The sequence below is a fragment of the Chrysemys picta genome, chromosome 3 (assembly GCF_011386835.1).
Source record: "Chrysemys picta bellii isolate R12L10 chromosome 3, ASM1138683v2, whole genome shotgun sequence".
NCBI lineage: Eukaryota > Metazoa > Chordata > Testudines > Emydidae > Chrysemys > Chrysemys picta.
Window position 1 is genome coordinate 202,819,736 of NC_088793.1, and position 23,655 is coordinate 202,843,390.

Sequence of the window (23,655 nt, forward strand, 5' to 3'; positions counted from 1 at the left end):
ACATCTGAGAGATCAATTTGCCCATCCTTGCACGGACAATACCCAATTCACCTGCTACTCAGAGCATACCGAGATGTTGTATTTCTTTAGGACAACCAACCTGAGCTCAGCTACCAGTTAGAGAAAAGGAAAGTGCCAGGATGCAAAGTACAGCAAGAAAGCAGATCTTCAAGGCAGGAGATCAAGTCTACCAGCCATTTTAGTTCAAGAGTCTCAAAAACACACCCTTCAGGTTTCCTATTGGATTGTGTTGTGCAATTTTTTTTTTTTTTTTAAATGTTAGTTTGTAAGAAGATAATCAGACCATAAGCAGTTGTACCAACTTCAGTCTTGTTTTTGCCTTTAATTACAACAATCATTCAGGTTAGATATTCAGTGTGCAACAGGTTTTCATGATATGAAAACAATCTTCCCCTAAACTACGTGGGGGTTTAAATCCCATATACAGATGATTATACAAGGCCATTTAGTTTATGGCAACACACTTCATAGTATTAGACATCTTTATTTTTGCTGTATTGCTGAGTGTACAAATACTGAATGTAGTTATAGAAATCCAAAATACACTGTAGTAGAAATCTGTCTATGAAGTGGAATGTATTTTACCTTATAAAATTGCTTAATGTACACAAAACCCTCCCAAATATGAACTTCTTTAAAATAGTTTAGGCTATAGAGAGATTGCAATACCACATACATTTCATTCACACTTGGAGAGAATCGCCCCTTTTTATCATTAGAAAACTGGTCAACATTCTGGAATCTAGTACTTGTACTTTTTGCCCACCTTGAGATATTAACTCTCAACAGGAAATTGGCTACATCCAAGTAATTCATATGCAATTCAGCTTTCATTTATACCATGGAAGCCAATACATTGGCATCAACATGGTTAAGTATTAGTCAAACAAAATGTTTGAGACAATGTCTTTATTTATATATTTTCACCTAAATCAAGCTAAATATAAATCTTCCAATGGCTGCGGAGTGCAACTGATGCTGGCTTTTCACATTCTTTCCGATTAAGGCGCCTTAGTTCTTGAACAAATCAATGCAGCTTTGCAGGAGAGAGACATTGTTCTGGAAGGGAAGACAGTTAATTCTCAGTGAGAAGCGTGGGATCAAAAACAGGCACCAAATTAATTCTCACACTCTGGAAACAAGTGAGCTTAGCACTTTTGATGCTCTCAAAATGGAAAGGCTGAATTTTCTGGACTCTGTCTGAAAGCTACGTTTAGTATCACCACTACAAAGACCACTAGAAGGATGCTAAGGTTGCACAGACAAGCAAACAAGTTAGGAAGTGCCAAAATTAAGGTTGCACAAGCAACCTTAATTCTGCCCCTTGAAGTGTGCATATAGAGTCCTTAATTATGAGGTCACATACTATCCTCCTCCACCCACAGGGTCGATCTCATTCAGTGCTCACTCTAGAACAAGCATTTGCAAGATCATCTGTGCAGCTCGTGAGATGGAAAGTACCCTCCTCATTTTACAGCTGGGAAACTGAGGCACGGGGAGATTCAAGGCCAGGATTTGCAAGTGTCCACTAACTGTGGGTGCCTTAATGATTAATGGCCCACATGAGATACCCGCAGTCTGATTGTTCAGAGGCGCTGAGCATTTGCAGCTCCCATGGACTATTTGGAGGTCTGAGTGCTCAGCACCTCATGAATGACGCTCAGGTGTCTCAAGCTGGGCTCTCAGAAGATGAGGAACACAGTGGCCACCTCTGAATTTAAGTGATTGTGCAGCGGCACAGAGAGTCTGTGGAAGAGACCCAGGAGAACTGGGTCCTATCTTCTTCCTGCAGCATTCTCTATGCCTTTCAACTACTCCAGCGAATGAGGCAGGGGTCCTACAAGCTGCCTCATTATCCGTACTGGATATTCAATCCCTGAGCATTCGCCATACAGAATACTGCAGAGGCCTGTTGAAAAAAGTTAGTATGCAATCATCATACACACAGGGGCCAACCCAATCTGGCTTTTCCTAGTTTTAGTACTTGATTCAAACTTAGCCTTTTTAAAAGATTGTTTTGCATGTAATTTCTTAGCTTTACAAGGAAAAAACAATCCTCTAATGTGCAACCCGAATTAAAAAAAAGCAACTTCACCAGGAGAAAGGTTTGGGAGTTTGTGGTCCCTGATGTGATGTTACAGCTGTGCACTTTACATTAAGGAGAGGGTTCTTACCTTCCCATGCTTGATTTCCAGCTCAGCCATTTCAATTAGATTTTTACGGAAGGCTGCTATTCTCTTCCGCTTGAAGCTGATCAGTTCTACACACACGAGGGAGGGAATACAGGAACATTAAATTCTGGGGAAGTGGGGAAACGCAGAAGGACTTGCCCTTTACTTCTACCCCCTGCACATGGCGTCAGTCTGCCAAACTTATGGTTTTAATTGGCAACGTTTACATTCTTATGGTTGCAAGTCAAGCCATCCTAATGTGATTCAGACTACAAGCAGCATTCAGCACTCAGAACAAGTTTGACACCCCTGCCTAGCTCCTCCTCTGAATAACAGTGTCCCCAAGAAGCTGAAATTCTGAAGAGAGTAGCCCTTACGGCCTCCTGTTTCCTCCTAGAAGGAGAGTATAAAAGCAATAGTGTGGACAGCCCAGGAATGTGCACTTTGAATGCCTTTGCAGCATAGGGAGACTGACTATAGGGTGGTACCGCAGGAGAAAGGGAGCTAACTCCATTTAAACCCTGCTTAACATGGGGCTAGACTCCATGTGTAAGGAATCAGCAGAAGGAAAGGAATTGTGGCTTACCTCATCTAGGAAAGGCTGGCAGTCAGACAATGTGTCACACCTCCTCTCTGCATGGAGGCAAGTCAGACAAGAGGGACTACCCATTGCTGGACTGCCAGGCCTTCTAGAAGCACAAGAGAACCACCATGAAGCATTGGGCCCCAACACAGTACCCCCTAGACAGCGCTTCGCTCACCTTATCTGTTTATGCATTTGACTCCCTTGTGCTTAGTCCTAGATTAAGCTGTTTGTAGTAGGAACCTAACATCTTTGCAGAATCCCTAGCATACACAAAAGAGACTGTTATATAAATGAAAGGACTAAGTTAGAGACCGCGACAGAGTCCTGTGGCACCTTATAGACTAACAGACATATTGGAGCATAAGCTTTCATGGGTGAATACCCACTTCAAACATGCGTCTGATGAAGTGGGTATTCACCCACGAAAGCTTATGCGCCAATGTGTCTGTTAGTCTATAAGGTGCCACAGGACTCTGTTGCTTTTTACAGATCTGGACTAACATGGCTACCCCTCTGATAAGTTAGAGACAGATACAGACTAGATACTCTAGACAGTCCAGCAGAAATGGGAGTCAACTGTTTTTTTTTTTTCCTCCTCTCTCCTTAAAACACAAACCTACTCTGGACTTATGAACATACTCCTACGTAGCAGTGGTTGAATGCAATGTGCAGTAGATTATAGAGTAGCTTTAGTCATTCACGCTGCAATACTACATGAACTTTTATGCAAAGCAAGTACTTTGCAGAGTGCTTAGAGACCCTTACATCCAACATTTACTTAACTGGGTGGGAGGTTATGATTTTATGTGCAATAAAACAGCAGCATCAAGAGGTTAAATGACATACCCTAATGACGGCAAGTCAGAGGCAGCTCTCCAAGTAGAACTGAATTCTCAGCTCTCTGATCTAGGTGCTAGATCAGATCAGTGCTCTGGAGTTGCACCGTCATGCATCTTAACGTGTGCTCAGTTTGTGAAGCACATACTGAAACTCTTAAATCAAGTTTTTCCTTCAGACAGACAAGTCAGCAGAGTCACTCCAAATGCGACCTTCTGAAGTTTCAGTCCTATACTCCGGAAGTGGTGCGTGCAGTTCTCTAGTTGTATTATTTGGCCACAAGAGAAGCTGCAATCATGTACATTTACATTCTGGCCAGTAGCATGTGCATTCCCAGATCACTCCTGCCCTTGTGTAAAAAGTGCACAGATGTTCAGGTGAGGGTATAGCGGACCTGTAAGCTCTGCCCTAGAATGCCCCTCCTAGCTGGTAGAGCAGGCTTGGGAGTGAGGATTAGAACATCAGAACATAAGAAAGGCCGTACCAGGTCAGACCAAAGGTCCATCTAGCCCAGTATCCTGTCTGCCGACAGTGGCCAATGCCAGATGCCCCAGAGGGAGTGAACCTAACAGGCAATGATCAAGTGATCTCTCTCCTGCCATCCATCTCCACCCTCTGACAGAGGGAGGCTAGGGACACCATTCCTTACCCGTCCTGGCTAATAGCCATTAATGGACTTCACCACCATGAATTTATCCAGTTCTCTTTTAAACCCTGTTATAGTCCTAGCCTTCACAACTTCCTCAGGTAAGGAGTTCCACAAGTTGACTGTGCGCTGCGTGAAGAAGAACTTAATTTGTTTTAAACCTGCTGCCTATTAATTTCATTTGATGACCCCTAGTTCTTGTATTATGGGAATAAGTAAATAACTTTTCCTTATCCACTTTCTCCACATCACTCATGATTTTATATACCTCGATCATATCCCCCCTTAGTCTCCTCTTTTCCAAGCTGAAAAGTCCTAGCCTCTTTAATCTCTCCTCATATGGGACCCGTTCCAAACCCCTAATCATTTTAGTTGCCCTTTTCTGGACCTTTTCTAGTACCAGTATATCTTTTTTGAGATGAGGAGACCACATCTGTACACAGTATTCGAGATGAGGGCATACCATTGATTTATATAAGGGCAATAATATATTCTCAGTCTTATTCTCTATCCCCTAACATCCTGTTTGCTTTTTTGACCGCCTCTGCACACTGTGGACATTTTCAGAGAACTATCCACGATGACTCCAAGATCTTTTTCCTGACTTGTTGTAGCTAAATTAGCACTCGTATTGTATGTATAGTTGGGGTTATTTTTTCCAATGTGCATTACTTTACATTTATGTACATTAAATTGTTGGGAAACAAGAATTTCCTCTTGCATGTTTTACTAGAGTGCATGGGCTCTGATCAGAAGAGTTTTGCCTTGTTTTTAGATACCTCACACTAGACCTGCATGACTCAAATACTGCTCTAAATAGATCACTGACCTACACTCATTTGGGCATCTTGACTTTGTGTAGCTGAAGGGATTTAGTTCCAAAGTTACTCTTGGGGGGGAGGGAGATAGGAAGAACAAAGCTTCAACCCAAAAGGAAAATGCAGGACCATTAAAGCACTATAAGGATAGGCCCCTGTTCTTTCTTCAGTATTACAATGATCTGCTTAGTTTGAAGAACACCAAATGACTGAACGTTTAATTGAGGTCACCAATTATTAGAAATGCTGAGACTTGTCCATGTGATGTAAATGTTGTTCGCTTGACTACCTTACTCAAAGCCTGCTGGCCTAGAGAGAAGAGTTAGGAGAAATGGGATTTTTGGGTGAGCTGTGGAGCACAGTACTCCATGGAGTTGCTATGGAGAAATTCCCTCAGAGAGGCCTGGAAAGGACGCAGGGGATCAATGGAATTTAGTGCGTCGTGACGAGGTTTTACCTTCCTTTGCAGACTCGGAAAGCTTTTCAAACTTCTGACAGCAGTCTTGCTGGTGTGCTTCTGCCAGTCTGACATCTTTGCTTTTCAATCTAGCTTTGTCCAGGGCTTTGTTTGAATTTTCATAGTCCGCAAGACTCCGCGTACGTCTGTATAGGAGATCCTTTAGTAATTTAAAAAAAGGAGATTAGATGCGGTTGATACAAATAAGAGTAACATCCAGAGAAATTGGTGCTGGATTCTGAGCTTCGGTTGCCGAGTAAGGCAAGCAATCAGCCTCATACAAACACTGTACTTCTAAGCCAACAGAGCACTTGATCCTACCTCTTAGAAGCATAAAACGAAGCTGAAAGTAGCTTTGCAGTTCAAAAGCAGCTATCTATGGATGCCTATAATAGATGCTCCAGGAAAGTCACTTTACACTTATTTAAAGCCACACAAGAGTTTTAAAACGTGAAGCCATTGTCCCCTCAGCTTCATCCAAGCCAATTTAATCCACCTCCTTAGAGCCCTGGGGTTGCCTGTCCTTCCTTACAAGCATTCATATCCTGAACAGAATACTTCTGCTCAAGGGGGGAGGAAGAAATTAGGCAGGACTTTCTGCAGCTATTAATGTCACTCTTGAAGCACCCAAAGATACACTAGCACTGTATTTACACTAATCTAGAAATACTTACACAAAACAGTGTTCTGGAAAAAGAACAGTTCTAAGGCATCAACAATGCCCTGTAAAACTACTAAAGATACTGAGGCCACTGTTTGAGGGGCTAGAGTGTTTGGATTGCATTTCTCTGAATGATCCAATGCAGTAACACTTATTATACTCTAGACACACCATGGTACAAGCCTGATGCAAACCACAGCTATGCTAGGGTTGCAAATAGTGCAGATGGAAACATCTTCTCCAGCCCAGCATGGCACCCTCCTTTGTAACAGCACCAGTATGATCAGAATGGAACACTGACCAGCAATAAAGTTTGCTCTTGAAGGTACATAGAGGGTCCCACCATAAACTTGATCTAATGGAATCTGAACTCAAGTTCCTACCAAATCCATGACAAAGCAATGAGAAGTGGTAGGAGGCAGGTGCCATTTTTAATCTTAAACATAAAAGGGTGTTGTTTCTGAAAAAAAAACTTAGCATTGAGTTCAAGTCTCTCTCCATTTAGGTCAGTGGGTTTACCATTACATGAATGGGAGCAGCATTAGGACTACATGAAGCACTTCTGAAAGTCCCACCCTCAAGCTTTATGGGAATGGTGACGGCTCATGGTATATCTACACAGCAAAGAGAAACCCATGGCTGGCAAGGGCCAGCCGATGTGGGCTCACGGGGCTTTTATTGCAGTGTAGATTTCCAGGCTCCGGCTGGAAACCAAGTTCTAGGACCCTCCAGCTGCGCAGGGTCCCAAAGTCTACATAGCAATGAAAGCCCTGCATGCCCAAGTCCGCTAGCACAGGCCAGCCACAGGGTTATCTTTGCTGGGCAGACATACCCTCAGGGGACTTGGGACATAAGAACAGTCATACTGAGTCAGACCAATGGTCCAGCTAGCCCAGTATCCCGTCTTCTGACAGTAGCTAATGCCAGATGCTTCCAAGGGAATGAAGGGCAATCAAGTGATCCATCCCATCACCCAGTCCCAGCACGTGTCTGTCAGGATTGGGGACGATAGCCTTTCATGACGAAAGGCTGTTACATACTGTATATCTAACTGGAGATTGTTGTTCTTGCTTTTAATTGCAAGACTCAAGTTGGTACAGCTGCTTATGATCCGATTATCTTCTTACAAACTAAGATTTTAAAAAAATGTTGCACAACACAATCCAATAGGAAACCTGAAGGGCTTTTGAGAGACTGGAACTAAAACGGCTGGTAGACTTGACCTCCTCCCTTGGAGATCTGCTTTCTTACATTAAGTGGTAAAAAGGGAGTTTTGACTACTTGAGAGTCTCCCCCAGTTGACAATTGCTGAGTTATTTAAGCCGTCAGCTAGCAGATCCCTGCTTTTTGGGGTGGGGGGGAAGGAGGAGTGGCTTGTCAAGGGTCCCCTCAACACTTTGCTCTGAACTTCTCTACTCCGTTCTGGGATTAAAGTCCAGAAAACATGCACAGCACATCTATTTTTCCAGGGACAAGGCAGGGAAGAGACTCAGGCTGTATTCCTGGTTGTGGGTTGTGTTTTTTTTTTTTTTGGGGGGGGGGGGGAAAAACACATGCACAAGCTCATGTGCTAATTAGCAAGTTCGTAACTAACTTCAGGGAATAAATACAGGAGGAGCTTTGGCAGAGGTGGCTCACCTTTGCTGCTTCTATGTTGAGCATGTAGTATCTTAACAGTTCAGTCAGCTTTAAGTCTTCGTCTGACGAAACACGACTCTCTACCTTCTACAGAAGAAAGGAGCAGATAGGAATGACGTAACAAGAGACAATGAAACCTAGATTTACAGCGCTTCAAAGAAGCTCTTACCCTGAGTTTTTCAAAGAGCTCAGCAACTTTGAACAAGTACCTGAAAGAACAGAAAAAAAAAATTCTTACATTTCATGGAAACCTGTAATGTAGCACTTAACACAAGATGTGTTAGTACAAGAGCAGAAACCTACACAAGTTTGCATACTGGTGTAGGTGCATGTTTAGACAAGTCCTTATTTGAATGAGGAAATTAGAGTACAAGTAAGAAAATGTGTCCAGACTGAAACCAGTGAGAGAAGACAAGGCACTTTTAGCTTTAGCCTGCTATGAGAGTCTACCTAACTTGTAAGCTTTGTTCCAATGGGCTTGTCTTTATGCTCTAGAGCCACAAAGAAGTGTTTAATAATGCTTACAGGACACCTCTTTGAGGGGACATTTTGCATTGCACCACACTTATTTATGCAAGTCATTCAGGCCTCATATGCAGAATGGTTCTCCCAGGAAAAACTGGCCTGATAAATTAACAAATCACTGACTTGCATTGAGAAAAGAGCCTCGGTGCCAACAATTATAAGTCAGTGTTTGTCCAAACCCACAACCAACCAATGAATGGTATCAGTGCATTCTGGGAAGATAAGGTGCATGGGATAGCTGTCAGTAGCAGCATATAGGAAGTCTCATGTTGTGGGTGCTCCTCTACATGTGCTAAGGGCAATGTACTCTAGTGCGACCTGGTTACAGGAGCTAGGAAGAAGGAAGACTGGCCAACCTGTTTACAGGTAGTCAGGGGTCCCTTCTACACTAAAAATTCTGACATCACCAGAAGGCAGCCATGTGTCAGACTACTACAGGGTCCAGGCAAAGGACACACATGGTTAGTTACCACCATGCGTATTGGCCATGTATGGCCACATGCCACATTTACAGACAAGCTTGTCATGCACAGAGTACAAACTTAGTTATACGTTAGACAGGGCTTCTAACACATTTTGTATAACGTACAAAATGGGAAATGACTGCCTAGGAAGGAGTACTGCAGAAAGGGATCTGGGGCTCATAGTGGATCACAAGATAAATATGAATTAACACTGTTGCAAGAACAGGCAAACATCATTCTGGGATGTATTAGAAGTATTATGAGCAAGACACGAGAAGTAATTCTTCCACTCTACTCCGTGCTGATTAGGCTGCAATTGGAGTAGTGTGTCCAGTTCTGGGCGCCACATTTCAGGAAGGATGTGGACAAATTGGAGAAAGTCCAGAGAAGAGCAACAAAAATGATTAAAGGCCTAGAAAACATGACCTATGAGGGAAGTCTGGAGAAGAGAAGACCGAGAGGGGACATAACTGTTTTTAAGTACATAAAAGGTTGTTACAAGGAGGAGGGAGAAAAATTGTTGTTCTTAACCTCCAAGAATAGGACAAGCAGCAATGGGTTTAAATTGCAGCAAGGGCGGTTAAGGTTGAACATTAGGAAAAAACTTCCTGTCAGGGTGGTTAAGCACTGGAATAAATTGCCTAGGGGAGGTTGTGGAATCTCCATCATTGGGGATTTTTAAGAGCAGGTTGGATAAACGCCTGTCAGGGATGGTCTAGATAATACTGAGTCCTGCCTTGAGTGCAGGGGACTGGACGAGATGACCTCTCGAGGTCCCTTCCAGTTCTATGATTCTAGAAGGCTAAAAACTTGGTCAGACATTCTGTGCACCAAGAGTCCAAATCTGCTGGATTCAATTAGGATTCTATTTAAAAACATTAAGTGGAAGTGGATATGTGCCATATTGATAGCACCATTAAAAAAATAAAATAGAAAAAAAACTCTGAACACCAACACTAGAGATACTAATTACCAAGGAGGGGACCTCAGTTTATTGTGTAACAGAATGACAATTGGAGTACTCCATACAAAAGTCCAAGATCAGGTATTCACTGAACAATTAGTGGGTTTGCTTACTTTTTAGTGACTGTGGGCTCTTCAAGAGCCAGGCTGTTTAAGCAAGCTGAAGTGCTGATGTAGTCATCTGCAACATCTGCAGGAACAAGGACAATGCGGTCAGTTTTGTCTCTAGTGACATACACTGACATTACACAGAAAAGGTTTGTAAAAAGGTTTCACTTTTATGTGATCTGGTCATCTTATCTGCCTTTGCGCATGCATCCTTGATTCTGTTGTAATAGTTTACGAGAAAAATCTTCTCTTGCTCAAAGAAGTCATCCACCTCCTGAAAAGAGAATAGGATGTTAGACCGATTGCACGGCTAGAGCATTAGCAGCTCCTTCATTTACCAAGAAGTTCAGTAAGACTTTAAACCTTTGCCCCATGTTGTGAATCTGGCCATTAAGTGTCGCTACACATTTCTAGCCGCCCCTTCATAGTGTACACAATGAAACAAGCCACAGCTGCTTAAAAAGTTTCTCTAGTACAATTTTCTCTTTATGCAGAAGTGATGAGGGACCCCTAAAAAGAAGAGTCTGGTGGCAATGAATTTTCATTTTCCTTTTGACATACCTCCACCCAGCTGGGTGGAGACCTGATTCTCCAGGCCAGTGGTATGTGATGGGCAGCAATTTAAAACATGACAAAAAAAGTTCAGAAGTTATGGTTCTTACAGTCATAACTGGTATTACAGCATGTACTATAAAGTTTAGTGTTTTTACTATGTATTTAGTGCAACCAAGTTCATTAACATGGTAATCCACTTAAAAGCACAAGCAAAAGGAAGTTAGAGGCAAAATTAACACTGAGGATGGAAAGAAAAAGCTTTATCACATTCAACTCTTAATTAGTGCAGCTGCAACACACGATGCACGTGCCTCAGTTGCTCTGCACTTCAGAAGGTTGGGAGAAACACTGGAAATGTAGTATAGAGTTACCTCAACTTTTCATTGTCTACGGAAATAATTGTGCTACAACATGCTGTCCATCACTAGTCAACACCTCTCCGAGTTAGGAACACTTCAAAGATGACTAGTTCTCTACTTACAGTCAGCAGGAGCTGAACCTTTACATCTGATTTTATGGCATTTCCTTAGAAAAAGCTTAGGTCATGGGAGATTAGCATTGCTGTCTGAAGGGGCAGAGGTTCAGTGGCTGGTTCCATTATTCTAGTGCAGGGGTCTCCAACCTTTTTATGCCCAAGATCACCTTTGAAATTTAAGGGCAACCCAAGATCTACCCCATCCCTTCCCTGAGCCCCCACCCTGCTCACTCCACCCCCACGCCCTCCATCACTCCCTCCCCCTGACCCTCACTCACTTTCACGGGGCTGGTGGATTGGAGGTGGGGTGCGGGCTCTGGGCTGGGGCCAAGGGGTTTGCAGTGTGGGAGCGGGCTCTGGGCAGAGCCTGGGGCACAGTGTTGGTGTGTGGGGGGGGGGAGAAGATCAGGGTGCTGGCTCTGGGAGGGGGTTCAGGGCTGGGGTGTGGCCTCCCACTGGGCAGCACTTAGCTCAGGCATCTCAGTGAGGCTAAGGCAGGCACCCTGTCTGCCCCAGCCCCATGCTGCTCCCAGAAGGGGCCAATGTGCTTGGGGGGTGGGAAGAAGAGGAAATGTGGCTCTGCGCACTGACCCTCTCTGTGGGCACCACCCCCAAAACTCCCATTGGCCGCAGTTCCCCAGCCAATGGGAGCTGCGGGGGCAGTGCTTGCAGGCAGTAGTCCCCTGATCTCCCCCCACCCCCTACTTCAGTGGGATGTATTGGTTTCTGGAGCTGAGTGGAGGCATTCTAGTACTATTAGATATGCAGAAGTTTCAGCAGACCACCACATTTTTGCTCAAGAGTTAACAACTACACTCAGAGCAGTTTCTTTGGCAGGATATTACTGGGTGACTCTTCACTGTATACTGAAGAGTTAGATGGCTTTTTTATTTTATTATTTTTTTAGGGGGTGGGGGAGTAGTGGGAGAGAAGAACCACCAAAACTGACTCCTTGGATGTCCAACTCCAGTATTTATATCCTTGGAGCCCAGGTTTGTCAATTTCATCCCCAGCTTGCCAGTCATGTACTTCCTCTATGTAGGCAGGTTTTACCTATTCAGACACAATCAAGTGCTCTCAACTCTGCAATGGATTGGCTTAACTGATCCTTCAGACTTGATAGCAAAGATGAGGTAGGTAAGTTATTAAATATACTCTTGACAAAGCTAGGCGAAACCTGCACCAGGAATAAAGCAATCCTACATAGTAGAAAGCAAGAGTGAAAAGGGATCTGATTGAAGGGGAGCAAATCATCTTACCTTCACTCCAGAGAAGAGGACTTCATCAGCACTCTTTACCATGCTTTTTAAAAAGCCACCAAACATTTCTTTGGTATTTTTTCTCCGAACACTGAGCTAAAACAACAAACGTTTTAGGGGAGTAAGAAGTAACTCAAAGACATGCTTCAAGTTTAATGTTGTACTGGTGTTGTCATTGCACCATACAAAGTGATGTTTGTATTGCGCTAACTTCTAGGTATATTTTAAAAGTGACTGAATTGCAAGTTTCCTCTAGAATTCCCGTTTTCAAGTTATAGCACCAGAGAGGTCTTCTTGTAATGAAGGGACTCTTGTTAGAAACATGGGAGTTAACTTTTTCTTTGTGCTGAATTCATTTATGAACAAGGATGTTATAACAGTCTTTCCCACAGCTGCAAGTGCATTAGAAGTAAGGTGCATTTTAACAGCTTCTATTTAATCTCTCTGAATAAAGAGGGAACATACAAAGCAGAGATGCTGTGTAATGGACATGTTTCTCCAGCTGTAAGGGCTGTTGTGTAAGACAAAGGATTTGAGGTGCACAGGCTTTTCTGAAGCTGAATTTTATCAGCTTAGATAAAAGAAATCCCTTTAGCAAAAATGTAAGTACATTTTTCTTTAAAAATAATCCTACTTAAAATTGGTTCTGAATTATGATAACCTCTGTTAAGGCCTATCATTAATGTAATGCTTAAAACCAAGAATATTTGAGACGTATGTTTGCTGCTGAAGTCTTCAAGGAAGTCACTGGCTAAGCACCTGGAATCAAAGTTTGTTGAAGGGCTAACCCAGCTTAGCAGTAGCCTCTTCTGCAGAGAGATTATTTTCTTCATTTTTGTGTATTCAACTAGTTCAATTCAATTACTGGTTTATTCAAAGTGGAGAAACCAAGTGGGGGTTGATAGCTTGTTCCCCGCCCATCTATAGAAGTGGGTATGGGACCGAGATCTACAAGGTCTAAAATCTTGAAGGACATGACGACCAAAAAGTCAATTCGATTCCCTAACTACACTTGAATAAGTTCAAAATGTTTTTAATTTATGACTTGCTTATTTTTTTTCTTACATATTCAAAATATTTAAAGGGGTTTTATTTAATTAAAGCATTTTTAAATGCTGTTTATGCATTTTAAATCTAATTCCAAATTTCCAACTAAATGTAGTTTGACACAAATCATGATCTAGTGCATCCTCCTAGCTAGCAAAAAGTAATACCAAATTATATCACCCATGAGAATCAGCCTCTTTTGGAAGACAACTGAAAGGGACACATGCAAAACAAGATTTGAATCAGTGATTTAAATCCGTGTTACCCGTTTGCCAATTTAAGTCCTAATTTAAAGTCAGCGTTTTAAGTCAATCGAGCCTGGTTTGTATGTTGCAATTTATCTTTTGAGGCAGTGATATTTCTGTCATGGATATAGACACACACACACCCCCCCCAGAAAAAAAAAAGCTTTGAGTGAGATGGAATTTTTGGCCCTAGGATATTCTTTGAGACGTTGATTGCTCAATCCTACATAGATAACAGCATGAACCACTGGTTCTCAAATTTTTGTACTGGTGACCCCTTTCACATAGCAAGCCTATGAGTGCGACCCCCCTTATAAATTAAGAACACTAATATATTAAACACCATTATAAATGCTGGAGGCTGACAGCTCATGACCCCTTGAAGGGTCCTGACCCCCAGTTTGAGAACCCCTGGTATAAACCCTATGTAGGATTGTGTGTTTAGATTAGAATTTGCTGTAGTTGTAACAAAATTGATAAACGAGTTCATGGAAACTGACTGCATTCTTAACATCCTGTCCCAGAAGTTCAGAGGAAATGGAGAAAGATTCCTTACATCCTGGTCATACTCTAGGAAAACATGGAAGTTGCGATCTTTGTTGAGCACAGGATGAGAAGAAAGTCGCTGAAGGAAAACTTCATGTGATGACACAGTCTTCTTAAAGACAGCAAGGTATTCACTGGAAGATCAAGGGGAAAAAAAATCTCAAAGTTAAGCACTGATGAAGACGTGTAGTCTGTACCCCCTGCTTCACTGCACAAAGTGTTGCTCTGACAAAAATAATTTAACGCTTCAGGTTTTGGCCTCGTGCTTCTGAACAAGCATTCCTGTCTCCACCTGGCCATTTCCAGTATATTTTAGAATTCACACAGTGATGGCCAAAAGATGTCTTATGAAGGTTAGAGAAACAAGCTGGGTGGGGTAATCTCTTATTGGACCATCTTTTGTTGGTGAGAGACAAGCTTTCGAGCTACACAGAGCTCTTCTTCAGGGCTGGGAAAGGTACTAAGATTGTTAGGCATTTATATGGTTTATCTAACCAAGTCCAAGACTTTCTAGAAACAGAGACCTGGTTAAAAGTGTTATGGTGAGGTTACACCTCAAGCCAGAGCCTTATTTTAAACAGGGTTGGTGCTAGCATGCAAGTAGATCCTCCATCAAGATGCAGACTGTCTACACACAGCTACACCTACTTACGCTTCTAGTTCTTGCTTCATTTTTGCAAATTCCTCTTTTGTCATAGAGACTTCTCCTTCCCCAAGTTTCTGCATCTTCTCTCGGGGACCATCAAAGTCAGGCTTTGAAGGCGCTGGAGGTATCTAGTCAATATAAAATAGATGGTATTAGTTGCAAGTACCTATCACTCTGTAGTGAAGGTTCCTGGAGTTTCCATAGCTACCTTGTAAACTAATGTACCACTGCTCTTTTTACCCAGGTTTTGTGTAGTGCAGTTTGTTTGTGGATGCAATAGGGCTCATCCAGAGTGCCCACAAATCCTGTGTCATATGAGGTGGAGGCATGGGCCTGTTTATCCTGCGATCAGCATGGCTCCTGGAGAAGCCGTACTAACGGAGGCTCTCCACCAGCTGCTATCCCTGGACTCGACACTGAAGTGTCAAGTTCTCAAAAGTCCTGGCAGCAGGGTAATCAATGTCTCTCTCTCCATAAAGGCTTCTATGGGGTAAGGAATGATACCAACATGGGGGCAAATTCACTCTGCAGTACCTGCAGGATTCCAATACCGTGAGCTTAAAAGAGTGGAGGGCAGGGTATGGCAGGGTTTTCAGACAGTTCAGGGAAGATAAAAGCAAAGCTATGTTACAACTACATTGAATCTACATAGTTAAGAGCCAAGACAGAAAATACTAGCAGTATTTACTTTAGCAGGGTTAGCATCCTTACTAACTTCCTCTTAGGTGCACCACATTTTCCCATTATAAAATTCAATCCTAAGCAAAACAAACACTTACAATAAATCCTGCATACTCTTCAGTTTCAGTAAGCGTATCATGTAGCCACACAAAGTCTTCATGCTGCCTCGTAACTGAAAACTCTGGGCTTTGAAAAGTTGGCAGTGTAGTCTGGAAGAGAAGAGATACAGAAGTCCTGCTGTTTTGTAAGCTAGTGCTTTTAGAAGCAGTTTTGTTCATTAGTTTCCATAGCAAGCCCTTTTGATTAGTAAAGGCCAGACCTAATTGCCTTTTCTAATGTTGGCTAGCCCTCAGTTAAGGTGAGCCTTCTTTGCATATCTCCCTTAGCACTAAAAGGATAATTTTGTAGGAACAAGATATTCAAGTGTGCCATACCACTTTAGCTGACCAGAATTAGTGATATCTAGCTCTTAGGCCTAGTCTACACTAGGAGTTTAATTCGAATTTACCAGCATTAAACTGAATTAACCCTGCACCCATCCACACAACGAAGCCATTTATTTTGAAATAAAGGGCTCTTAAAATCGATTTCTGTACTCCTCCCTGACGAGCGGAGTAGTGCCAAAATAGATATTGGCATTTTGAATTCGGGTTAGCGTGGCCGCAATTCGATGGTATTGGCCTCCAGGAGCTATCCCACAGTGCACCATTGTGACCGCTCTGGACAGCGATCTGAACTCTGATGCACTGGCCAGGTAGACAGGAAAAGCCCCGCGAACATTTGAATTTCATTTCCTGTTTACCCAGCACAGGAGAGCATAGGTGACCACAGAGAGCTCATCAGCACAGATAACCATGCAGGCCAATAATCGAAAAAGAGCACCAGCATGGACCGTATGGGAGGTACTGGATCTGATCGCTATATGGGGAGAGGATTCAGTGCTAGCAGAACTTCGTTCAAAAAGATGAAATGACAAAACTTTTGAAAAAAATCTCCAAGGGCATGATGGAGAGAGGCCACAATAGGGACTCAGAGCAGTGCCGCGTGAAAGTCAAGGAGCTCAGACAAGCCTATCAGAAAACAAAGGAGGCAAACGGTCGCTCCGGGTCAGAGCCGCAGACATGTCATTTCTATGCTGAACTGCATGAATTCGGGGGGGGGGCCGCCACCACTACCCCACCTCTGACCGTGGATTCCGAGGTGGGGGTAATCTCATCAGCCACACCTGAGGATTCTGCAGACGGGAAGAGGAGGATGACGAGCTTGCGGAGAGCACACAGCACTCCGTTCTCCCCAACGGACAGGATCTTTTTCTCAGCCTGACTGAAGTACCCTCCCAAGCCAGTACCCAAGACCATGACCCCATGGAAGGGACCTCAGGTGACTTTACCTTTTAAAATATAAAACATGTTTTAAAAGCAAGTGTTTAATGATTAATTTGCCCTGAGGACTTGGGATCATCCCAGATAATTCATGGCAGGGGAGGAGGGGGGTTTGTTTTCTGCTGCTGAAGGTTAACAGGAAAACCGCAGCAGTCAACGGGCTTTGCTTGGTATGTGGAAAAGGAGAGCGCAAAAGCTGAAAGACAATGGCTTACCATGGCCGCATGCAAGCCGAATTCTGTTGCCCGGACCTGCATCTGTGATCTAACACCAAAGCCACAGGCACTCAATATTAAGATGGAAAATGCTACCTTGTACTGAAATCACATGTGCTATGTAATGTGAATAGTGTTGTTCATCATGAAAGATTATAAGCATTGTTCTGTAAAATGTATTCTTTTTAAAAACCTCTTTTTTCCCCATCCCTCCAGCAGCTGCAAATTTTTCAAGCCTCCCTCCTCTGTCCTGAAGGCTATCTCAGATAAGGCGGCGGAGAAAGAGGACACGGGACGAGATGTTCTCGGAAATAATGGAATGCACCCGCAATGAAAGAGCTCATTTGAACGAGTGGAAGGACATGGTATCTAAGTACAGGAAAGATGCCAGTGAATGTGAGGTCATGAGGGACGCTCGAGATGAGAGGTGGCAGGCTGCAACGCTGGGGCTGCTGCATGATCAAACGGACATGCTCCGGCGTCTGGTGGAGCTTCAGGAATGGCAGCAGGATAACAGAGTGCCGCTGCATAACCTCCTTCCCCTCCTCACCCAGATGTGTAAGAATGTGGGGGGGGGGGGGGGGAAAGCTCTGTGCACCCTCCCACTCCACCCCAGTGGACAGCCCAACCAAAAGGCTGTCATTATATTGAATTTTTTCAGTGGCCTTTTACTTCCCTCCTATCCTCCTCCCAAACCTCACCTGGGCTACCCTGTCAGTTCTCTCCCTATGTTTATAATAAATACATGATTTTTAAATGATAGTGACTTTATTTCCTTTAAAAGCAAGCTGTGATTTGAGGAGGGGAGGGTGGTTTGCTTACAGGGAATGAGTCAATCAAGGGGGCGGGTTTTCAACAAACAGAACTTTCACACTGTAGCCTGGCCAGTCACAAAACTGGTTTTCAAAGCTTCTCTGATGCTCAGCCCTTCCTGGTGTGATCTTCTAATCGCCCTGGTGTCTGGCTGTGCATAATCAGCAGCCAGGTGATTTGCCTCAGCCTCCCACCCCACCATAAAGGTCTCCCCCTTACTCTCACAGAGATTGTGGAGCGCACAGCAAGCAGCAAAAACAATGGGGATATTGTTTGGCTGAAGTCTGACCAAATCAGTAACGAGCACCAGCAACCTTTTAAAGGGCCAAATGCACATTCTACCACCATTCTGCACTTGCTCAGCCTGTAGTTGAACAGCTCCTGACTCCTGTCCAGGCTGCCTATGTATGGCTTCATGAGCCATGGCATTCAGGGGTAGGCTGGGTCCCCAAGGATACCTATAGGCATTTCAACATCCCCAACGGTTACTTTCTGGTCTGGGAAGTAAGTCCCTTGCTGCAGCCCTTTAAACAGAATAGTGTTCCTGAAGACGCGAGCATCATGAACCCTTCCCGGCCAGCCCGCGTTGATGTTGGTGAAATGTCCCTTGTGATCCACAAGTGCTTGCAGCACCATTGAAAATTACCCCTTGCGGTTTACGTACTGGGTACCCTGGTGCTCCAGTGCCAAGAGATGGAACCCATATCCTTATATCGCCCCACCACAGTTAGGGAATCCCACTGCAGCAAAGCCATCCACTATGACCTGCACATTTCCCAGAGTCACTACCTTTCGTAGCAGCAGCTTAGCGATTGCTTTGGATACTTGCATCACAGCAGCCCCCACAGTAGATTCACCCACTCCAAAATTGATTCCCGACTGACTGGTAGCTGTCTGGCATTGCAAGCTTCTATAGGGCTATTGCCACTCGCTTCTCAACTGTGAGGGCTGCTCTCATCTTGGTATTCTGGCACTTCAGGGCAGGGGAAAGCAAGTCAAAGTTCCATGAAAGTGCCCTTACGCATGCGAAAGTTTTGCAGTCACTGGGAATCGTCCTAGACCTGCAACACTATGCGGTCCCACCAGTCTGTGCTTGTTTCCCGGGCCCAGAATCGGCGTTCCACAGCTATAACCTGCCCCATTAACTGCATGATCTCCAAAGCGCCGGGGCCCACGGTTTGATAGAATTCCATGTCCATGTCCTCATCACTCTCGCCGCCACGCTGCCGTAGCCTACTCCTCGATGCCTGGTTTTGCAGGTTCTGGTTCAGCATAAACTGCACGATAACGCGCGAGGTGTTTACAATGTTCATGATTGCTGTCTTGAGCTGAGTGGGCTCCATGCTTGCCATGGTATGGAGTCTGCATTGTTCACCCAGGAAAAAGGCGTGAAACAGTTGTCTGCTGTTGCTTCCCTGGAGAGGTGGGAGGATATACCCAGAACCATCCATGACAATATTTTTGGCCCCATCAGGCATTGGGATCTCAACCCACAATTCCAGTGGATGGAGGAGACTGCGGGAACTAAGAGATCGCTACCCACAGTGCAGTGTTCTGGAAAATAGACACTCACCCTGGTACATGGACGCACACCGCTGAATTAATGTGCTTAGTGTGGCCACATACATTTGACTTTATACAAGCCATTTCCAAAATTTGATTTATATAAATTCAGATTAATCCTGTGGTGTAGACATACCCTTATATAATGCTTTCAGCAGTAGATCACAAACTTTAGAAAAAATGAGGCAGGTATTATCCCCATGTTACAGATGAAGAAACAGAGGCATGGGGAGGTTAATTTCAATCCACCATTGCTTAGCAAAGCTAAGAGTGGCAGTACTGATCTGTCTGGAGACTCAAGCCAACAAACCTGTATCAGTTACTTGGGTTCCATTTGGACAGTTCTCTTCCCCTTCCTAAGGTGTAAATGTATAAATAGGCAGGACCGAAAAGAAAAAAAAATTTGAAGAGCAATTAGCAAAAGATAAAAAACAAACCACAGCAAAAAATTGTGCAAGTGCATCAGAAGCAGGAAGCCTGCCAAACAATCAGTGGTCCCACTGGACAATCGAGGTGCTAAAGGAGCACTTAAGGAAAATAAGGCCATTGTGGAGAAGCTAAGTGAATTCTTTGACTCACTTATCTCTGCAGAGGATGTGAGGGAGATTCCCACACCTGAGCCATTCTTTTTATGTGACAAATGTGAGGAACCATCTAAGATGGAGGTGTCAGTAGAGGTGGTTTTGGAACAGATTGATAAATTAAACAGTAATAAGTCACCAATACCAGATGGGATTCACCCAACAGTTCTGAAGAAACTCAAATATGAAGTTATAGAACAACCAGGGTACATAACCTATTAATTAAATAAGCTTCTGTACCAGATGACTGGAGAATAGCGAACACCAATTTTTTAAAAAAAGGCTCTAGAGGTGATCCTGGCAGTTACAGTCAGTAAGCTGAATTTCAGTACCAGGCAAATTAGTTGAAATTATAGTAAAGAACAGAATCAGACACAAATGAACACAACTTGTTGAGAGAGTCAACACTGCTTTTGTAAAGGGAAATGCCCCACCCATCTACTAGAATTCGGGGGTGGGAGGCAACATGTGGATAAGGGGGAATCCAGTAGATACCACGTACTTTGACTTCAGAAAGTTTTTGACAAGGTTCCAAACCAAAGGCTCTTAAGCAAAGTAAGTAGTTATGGGATAAAAGGAGATGGTCCTCTCATGGATCAGTAACAGGTTGAAAGACAGGAAACAATGGGTAGGAATAAATGGTCAGATTTCAGAATGGAGAGGGGTAAATAGCTGGATCTTCAATGGATCTGTACTGGGACCAGTGCTGTTTGAAGTATTCAGGTAATTTTATGAAAACAGTAGCAAACAATGGGATGGCAAAATCTGTGACACCACAACTACTCAAGATAGCCAAGTCCAAAGCACACTGAAGAGTTAAAGGAATCTCAAACCTGTAACTAGGCAACAAAATGGCATATGAAATTCAGTGTTGATAAACGCAAAGTAATGCACATTGGAGAACATAATCCCAGTTATACATACACACACAATGACGGAATCTAAATTAGCTGTTAGCACTCAAAAAAGCCCTTGGAGCCTTTGTGGATCGTTCTCTGCAAACATCTGTTCAGTGTGCAGCAGCAGTCGAAAGACTGAACAGAATGATAGAAACTATTAGGAAAGGGATAGCTAATGATCAGAAAATATCATAATGCCACTATATAAATCCATGGCATGCCCACATCTTGAATACTGCATGCCGTTCTGTTGCCTGATCTCAGAAGAGACCTATTAGAATTTGAAGAGGTACAGAGAAGGGCAGCAAAAGTGATTAAGGATATAGAAAAGCTTCCATACAAGGAGAGATTAATGAGACCAGGACTTTTCTGCTGGGAAAAGAAACAACTAAGGGGAGATATGATAGAGGTCTACAAAATCATGACTGATGTGGAGACAGTAAATAAGGAAGTGTTATTTACCCCTTCACATAAGAGCCAAGGGTCACCTAATGAAATTAATAGGCAGCACATTTAAACAAACAAAAGGGAGTACTCTTTCACACAATGCACAGTCAACCTGTGGAACTCCAGGAGAATGTTGTACTTTCGGCCTTCACAACTGGGCTCAACAAAAGAATTAGACAAGTTCATAGAGGATAGGTCCATCAATTGCTATTAACCAAGATGGTCACAGATGCAGCCCCATTCTCTGGGTGTCCTTAAGTCTCTGACTGCCAGAAGCTGAGAGTGGATGACAGGACATGGATCACTCAATTGCCTTGTTCTGTTCTCTCCCTCCGGGGCACCTGGCATTGGCCACTGTTGGAAGACAGGATACTGGGCTGGATGGACCATTGTTCTGATCCAGGATGGCCTCATGGTTAAGGCTTGCAGTGTTTTTAAATGAAAGCCTAAAATCCAGGAGTTAATCGTATAGGCCCATTTGACAACAGGATAAGTTTCCTACTTGCCTCATTCAAGTGGATTTTAAGCCTGCGTGTGTGTATATTAACCAGCTTCCCCTTTCACCATGAACTTACCTTAGTATGTACAGTGAACTTTACTTTGTCTTTTTCACTCAGGGCATCCGGGATGTCAATTTGGAGGGAAGGATCAATATTCAGATCCACAGACACAGCCCTCACCTGAAACACAAGTTAAAAAGTATTTAAGCCTAAAGTCAGAAGTCAAAATTAGTCTGACTTGCCAATAATCTAAAACTGAAAAAGAGACCGTGAACAACCAGAAATTCTTAATACCTTGAAAAGATTCAAATCTTGAGACAGATGTGTCATGGTCATACCTAACTGTACGCGTCAGCTGAAGGGATGCAGAAGAACTACAAGCTTCCTCACACTCTAAACACATAGCAAGAAGCTTTTGAACTTGGAGTTAAGTTTAAACAGACATAATAAGTAGCCTTTTGAAGAGTCCTTAAAGGTACCTGTAAAGGGTTTTCAGAAGCTTGGTTTGCACCTTGTATCTATAAAATAAAAGGCTGTTTTCAAGTTTTCCCTGCTGGTTTAACAGGAATAAAGTCTGTTCTTCCCAGATTTTGTTGGAGGTCTTGGGGCAGGGACAGAGGCACACAGCAGCACCACAGATGTCTGTTAAGGTCTTGCATTTTTAACTTAAAGTCAGGGGTGTTGAAGCTTGGAGGTATCGTTTCTTTCAATAGTCAACCACCAATAAGTTTTAAAGACGTATTTACAAAAAGAGCAAGTAATTAGAAGCACCTTCCACCATTGCTCGGTTTCCAGTCTTAGGATGTCAATTGACTAGTTTTCTCGTCACTGTAGAAACAAGACTTTTTTTTAAATCAAAAATAAGCTGAAGAAACTGAACCTCAAGGGTCTTTGCAGGTTATCAGAGAGCAAACGAAGGCACAAACCCAGTTGTGCTTTTGGAGCTCACTTTTTTAAAATGCGGTAGTTAATATTAAATTGGTCTTTGGAAGACCGGCAGATCCAAAGTTAAGGTTCCATTTAAAAGGCAGATGTTTGGGGTACAGAAGTCAGGTAACTAACTCGGCCCCATACTAGCACTTCCCCATCTTGAGCCATTTTTTCCCAACCTGCAGTCCTTTTGGTCTCTACTTTTCCTTAAAATTTCAGTTTACAGTCTTTAGCTCTTTTGTGAGCATCCTGCATTTGGATAAACAGACTACCTGTACCATCTACCATAAGCTACAATAAGTATGGAGTACAGAAGTCTGTTTCTTCTTCTTGCCACCCTTCTCATACCACAGAAGTGCCCCCTTCAGCTGCTCAGCTTCACACTTCCCATTCACTGAGCCATTCCGCCCCCCCCCAGCACCCCCCACCCCGCTTAATCAAACAAGCCCTTCACCAACCCCAACATTTTTATTATTAAAAAAATTAAGATATTTAAGTCTGGTAACTAACCGAATATGTGCTTCCCACCATTTTGCTTGCATCTTTTCACCTGCCCTTTCCAGAGTTTCTTTCCTTTGAGGCTATGTCTACACTGGCAATTGAACGACAAAACTTGTGTCTTTCAGATGTATCCCGCCCTCCTGGAAAGGCAAAAGTTTTCCCGTGACAAGCACCAGCGTGAACAGCACGTTGTTGGCAGAAGCGCTCTCCTGCCGAGAACGCAAACACCACTCATTGGGGGGTGGAAGTTGTGTCAGCAGGAGAGCCAACAAACAGCGGCTATACGGCGTGACTTTTAGCGGCACGGCTGTAGCAACGCAGCCCTGTCACTAAAAGCTGTGTAGTGTAGACCTAGCCTAAGTTGTAAAGCAGGGATGGTCACAGCATCTAGCACACTGCCCATCCCACCACTCAAATCCTCATTAGCACTTTACTGTGCCACTGCAAAATATGGTTCTGGTCTGTACATGAAAAG

At 43.5% G+C, this 23,655-nt stretch overlaps 1 protein-coding gene across 2 annotated transcripts in view; it reads right to left on the reverse strand.

The window, feature by feature from the left end:
• Positions 1 to 316: 316 nt before the first annotated feature.
• SNX5 (sorting nexin 5) overlaps positions 317 to 23,655 on the reverse strand; it is a 40,394-nt gene continuing 17,055 nt past the window's right edge. For both annotated transcript variants that reach the window (XM_008173891.4, XM_005287457.5), the window contains exons 2-13: positions 21,825 to 21,929; positions 15,448 to 15,558; positions 14,675 to 14,796; positions 14,033 to 14,156; positions 12,185 to 12,280; positions 10,064 to 10,169; positions 9,902 to 9,977; positions 8,005 to 8,044; positions 7,836 to 7,922; positions 5,537 to 5,696; positions 2,196 to 2,281; positions 317 to 1,080 (exon numbers count right to left, since the gene is read on the reverse strand). In XM_008173891.4, coding sequence (XP_008172113.1) covers positions 1,033 to 1,080; positions 2,196 to 2,281; positions 5,537 to 5,696; positions 7,836 to 7,922; positions 8,005 to 8,044; positions 9,902 to 9,977; positions 10,064 to 10,169; positions 12,185 to 12,280; positions 14,033 to 14,156; positions 14,675 to 14,796; positions 15,448 to 15,558; positions 21,825 to 21,929 — 1,161 coding nt within the window. In that variant the 3' untranslated portion in view covers positions 317 to 1,032. The remainder of the gene's footprint in view (positions 1,081 to 2,195; positions 2,282 to 5,536; positions 5,697 to 7,835; positions 7,923 to 8,004; positions 8,045 to 9,901; positions 9,978 to 10,063; positions 10,170 to 12,184; positions 12,281 to 14,032; positions 14,157 to 14,674; positions 14,797 to 15,447; positions 15,559 to 21,824; positions 21,930 to 23,655) is intronic.